Source organism: Protomyctophum bolini (assembly GCF_963924005.1).
Source record: "Protomyctophum bolini genome assembly, chromosome: 14".
Classification (NCBI taxonomy): domain Eukaryota; kingdom Metazoa; phylum Chordata; class Actinopteri; order Myctophiformes; family Myctophidae; genus Protomyctophum; species Protomyctophum bolini.
In genome coordinates, this window is record NC_137875.1 from 1149075 (window position 1) to 1154074 (window position 5000).

The 5000-nt window shown below is 47.7% G+C and overlaps 1 protein-coding gene across 1 annotated transcript in view; it reads left to right on the forward strand.

Annotated features, from left to right (window-relative positions):
• The window catches only part of prph2b (peripherin 2b (retinal degeneration, slow)), a gene marked incomplete at both ends in the record, with an annotated part of 19793 nt that overhangs the window by 5812 nt on the left and 8981 nt on the right, over window positions 1-5000 (forward strand). The window contains one exon of the mRNA XM_080782081.1: window positions 967-1067. Within this exon, the coding sequence (XP_080638207.1) occupies window positions 967-1067 (101 nt within the window). The remainder of the gene's footprint in view (window positions 1-966; window positions 1068-5000) is intronic.

Consider the following 5000-nt stretch of genomic DNA (forward strand, 5'->3'; position numbering starts at 1 on the left):
GGGACACACTGGACATGACACAGGGGGGGGACACTGGACATGACCCAGGGGGGGGACACTGGACATGACCCAGGGGGGGGACACTGGACATGACCCAGGGGGGACACACTGGACATGACCAAGGGGGGGGACACTGGACATGACCCAGGGGGGGGACACTGGACATGACCCAGGGGGGGACACACTGGACATGAAGCAGGTCAGGGACCGTGTGCAGAGAGCGTTAGAGAGAGGCAGGGCTGAAATCCTATGCATAAGAGGGCACATTTGGCCCAAAATAGCGAACATAGCAGATCTACAGACAGGGGCGTAACTACCGTGACACAGACAATAATGCGACTGCGTGCGGGGGCCCAGAGGCATTAAGGGGGGCACGCGGCCGCCCACCCGTGCCGTCTGTAAAATGAAATCATAACACAGAGACGCAATGACAGTTGAGTCGAACAAAGTTTGGCGGAGCCTGGTGGCGGCTGCTGCTATAGCACACACAGCCACACACCATACCATATGCATAGGCACACGTAGACACCCATGTGCCCCGAGTGTAGCCTCACGGTCCCTGCTGTCTCGGGTATACCCGCTGATCAGCCTGCGTCAGGGCCCAGGCAGTGACATCTAGTTACGCCCATGCTTGTAGATCTGCTATTTTTAGGGGGCACAGCCCAGCACTCTTTAGCTATACTGGAGATGCGGTGTGTAACATTGAACTAAACAAATTAGTTCAATGCAAAACGCTGCGTTCAAGTTCAGGAGACTTTGGGGGGAAGAAAACAAATCTCCTGAATGCTGCCTTCGCGGCATGGCTTGGAAACATAAGAGTATTAAAAGGATAGAGACTGAACCGGAGACATAGCTGCAACGTGTCTGACTGCAGCGTCTCTGACTGCAACGTGTCTGACTGCAGCGTGTCTGACTGCAGCGTCTCTGACTGCAACGCGTCTCTGACTGCAACGTGTCTGACTGCAGGTGGAGTTCCGCTGCTGTGGAAACAACAACTACCGCGACTGGTTCGAGGTCCAGTGGATCAGCAACCGCTACCTGGACATGAACAAGGACGAGGTCCGAGAGTGAGTATCAAACGCTGTTTTTATTTTAAAGTACCGACGCCCCATCGGAATGAATCGTTGCTATACTAAGTGTTATGTATATTTACACGGCGGTGGCTCACGGGTGTAGAGCGGTCCCGGGACTCTCCAAGTGTCCTAAGTGTCATAATGCTCCCTATGTGCAGGTTGGTGCATGTGTGTGTGTGTGTGTGTGTGTGTGTGTGTGTGTTTTGATTGATTGATTGAAATATGAATTAACAGTTTGCAGAATTACAGTAACATTTCAAGCACAAACTCAATACAAAGACTGTTAACTGTGAGTGGGCGACCCAATTAAGCATTACACCTTGTGTGTGTGTGTGTGTGTGTGTGTGTGTGTGTGTGTGTGTGTGTGTGTGTGTGTGTGTGTGTGTGTGTGTGTGCGCGCGCGCGCTGCCGCGCGCGCGCGCACGTGCATTATGTGCTTTGAATGTAATGCACAATTCACTACAATGGGAGTTCCGGGAGAATGTGTGATAAAAGGCCTCAATATGCCGTGTGTCGTTTCAACTACAACGTTTGAATACGTTCTATCGTAGCTATCCATGGTGCTGAAGTAACACTGTTAGGAGCTATCCATGGTGCTGAAGTGTGTAACACTGTGTAGGAGCTATCCATGGTGCTGAAGTAACACTGTGTAGGAGCTATCCATGGTGCTGAAGTAACACAGTGTAGGAGCTATCCATGGTGCTGAAGTAACACAGTGTAGGAGCTATCCATGGTGCTGAAGTAACACAGTGTAGGAGCTATCCATGGTGCTGAAGTAACACAGTGTAGGAGCTATCCATGGTGCTGAAGTAACACAGTGTAGGAGCTATCCATGGTGCTGAAGTAACACAGTGTAGGAGCTATCCATGGTGCTGAAGTGTCTAACACTGTGGGAGCTATCCATGGTGCTGAAGTGTGTAACACTGTGTAGGAGCTATCCATGGTGCTGAAGTGTGTAACACTGTGTAGGAGCTATCCATGGTGCTGAAGTGTGTAACACTGTGTAGGAGCTATCCATGGTGCTGAAGTGTGTAACACTGTGTGGGAGCTATCCATGGTGCTGAAGTAACACTGTGTAGGAGCTATCCATGGTGCTCAAGTGTGTAACACTGTGTAGGAGCTATCCATGGTGCTGAAGTGTGTAACACTGTGGGAGCTATCCATGGTGCTGAAGTGTGTAACACTGTGGGAGCTTGTAGATCTGCTATTTGTCAATAGCTAAATTATAACAATGTGTAAAACACCAAAAGCGGTTCCCGCCCCCAAAATGGGTTTTAATATACCGTATTATGCAGATTGGTCTAAATTAGTGATGTGAGATTAATCGGCAAACACGTCAGTATCGGCCGATTTAGTTGTTTTTATATTAATCGGCATCAAGCCCAATGTAACAGCTTGAACAGATCTACAAGCTCACAATAAGGTGTTAAAGTTAAATCTGATTTGCCCAACCCTGCTGTGCAGACACCCTTGCGTTACATGGATTTTTCAGAATGGACAAAATTATTATAATATTTTCAATACAGAATGAGATGATATCGGCCATAACAACAGCAATTAATTATATCGGATATCGATATTTATTCACCAATAAAGTGGTGGATGGCAGCTTGTGTTAATGTTAACGTTGACAGTATGGAGTTTAGTTTTAAATGTTTTGGGTCTTCAGGGAGAAGGAGTGGAACAGTTGAATCCATTCTGGCCCGGGAACCCCTTTTGGTGTTTTAAGCATTACTTTAGCTATTGAAAAATAGCAGATCTACAAGCTCAATAGGTCTGCTATTTTTGAAAAATCATGAAAATGTGACGCAAATCTTTGCATATATATTGTTTCAGAGCAAATATATACATTTTTTCAGATGGGGGTCGGTGGGCAATTACAGATATTATTTTTGGGGGTCCTTGTCATGAAAATATTTGAGAACGACTGACATGGAAACATTTAAGAAAACCGTCAGGATTTAGAAGACATTTGTAGAATCGTCCTCAGGTCTTAATGGGTTTTTTTCCCTTCTAAATATTTTCTTTATCCCACAATTTCGTAACCCATTTTTCACCCCTGTGTAAATTATCTATAATGTGATCCTGGGCTCTACACACCCTCCGCCAACCTAATCCCCATATATGGGGGACAAGGGGAGACCAACCTAGTCCCCATATATGGGGGACAAGGGGAGACCAACCTAGTCCCCATATATGGGGGACAAGGGGAGACCAACCTAGTCCCCATATATGGGGGACAAGGGGAGACCAACCTAGTCCCCATATATGGGGGACAAGGGGAGACCAACCTAGTCCCCATATATGGGGGACAAGGGGAGACCAACCTAGTCCCCATATATGGGGGACAAGGGGAGAGCAACGGACTTGAACTCATGCTTCCTTCATGCCTGAGTGTCCAAGTTGCTCCTTTACAACCTGACAGGGGGGAGTTTCCCTGGTTGGACGTAACGCGCGGAAGGAACGCGTTATTCTGACAGGGGGGGGGTTTCCCTGGTTGGACGTAGCGCGTGGAAGGAACGCGTTATTCTGACAGGGGGGAGTTTCCCTGGTTGGACGTAGCGAGCGGAAGGAACACGTTATTTATCCTAAATGTGTTTTTAACCGTACGGAGGAACAGCTTCCTGCTCTGTGAGTAAGAGGACAGCAGGATGTGCTTCTGGTTGTTCTTAAGCCTCCTAGAAGCTTTCTGCAGGAGGGGGCAAGGCCTCATTACCACATTACCAACCCACAAGTAATCCACCAGTAATCTACTAGAGAGAGAGAGAGACAGAGACAGAGACAGAGACAGAGAGAGAGAGAGAGAGAGACATATACCATCGCAGCATACAGGAAGACCGTCAGAGATCCATGCCGAATGGTCTGGCGATGGAAAGCTAGAACAGGAAACCGATGCACAGACTTCCTCTCGGTGCGTTCTTCTCAAAGCGGTCGGGGCTGTTAGCGGCTGGGCTGGTGCAACGACATAGCCTGACACTCAGCCTGAATTTTCATTTCGTTTCACTCCATTATTCAGTCTGAACGCCCTCCCATCTACAACCGTTTCTGGGATGGGCGTTGCCAAAGAGGCAGTCTTCGGTGATTGGTTCATACCAACCAATCAGAATAGTAGGAAAGCAGATGGCATTGTGTCAATCATGTGGCTATGGCTAACCTGTTTGCTAACCAAACAAACGCAGCCAACGAGCGCTACTAGTATGTAAACAAAAGCGATAAAATATGTCGGATGATGATGTTTATAAAATCGCTCGTGTCTGTAAAGAAATTATTTATCATACGTCGATTTAATAGCCAGATTGATACGGCCGTGAGTTACCGCAGTGGGGGCAGCCATGTTTGTTTGTGTCTGGACGGCACTGTTGTTTGACGTCATCGAGTTGAAACGACGCTGATTCGCCTGAACATACATTTTTAATGTGGCTAGCGATTCAGGGGCTGGAGCCAGGCTAGCAACGACATGGATTCCTAAACAAATGTGTTCAACATAAAAAATACTGTGTTGAAGTTCAGGAGACTTTGGGGGGAAAAGCAATTCTCCTGAACACTGCCTTCCTTCCAGCATGGAGAGGAGAGGAGAGGAGAGGAGAGGCATGTTTTTCACCGTGTAGTAAATGCTGCATTGTGTACAGTGTGTAACACTGTAGGAGCTATCCATGGTGCTGAAGTGTGTAACACTGTAGGAGCTATCCATGGTGCTGAAGTGTGTAACACTGTAGGAGCTATCCATGGTGCTGAAGTGTGTAACACTGTAGGAGCTATCCATGGTGCTGCTATCCATGGTGCTGAAGTGTGTAACACTGTAGGAGCTATCCATGGTGCTGAAGTGTGTAACACTGTGAGCTATCCATGGTGCTGAAGTAACACTGTGTAGGAGCTATCCATGGTGCTGAAGTAACACTGTGTAGGAGCTATCCATGGTGCTGCAGT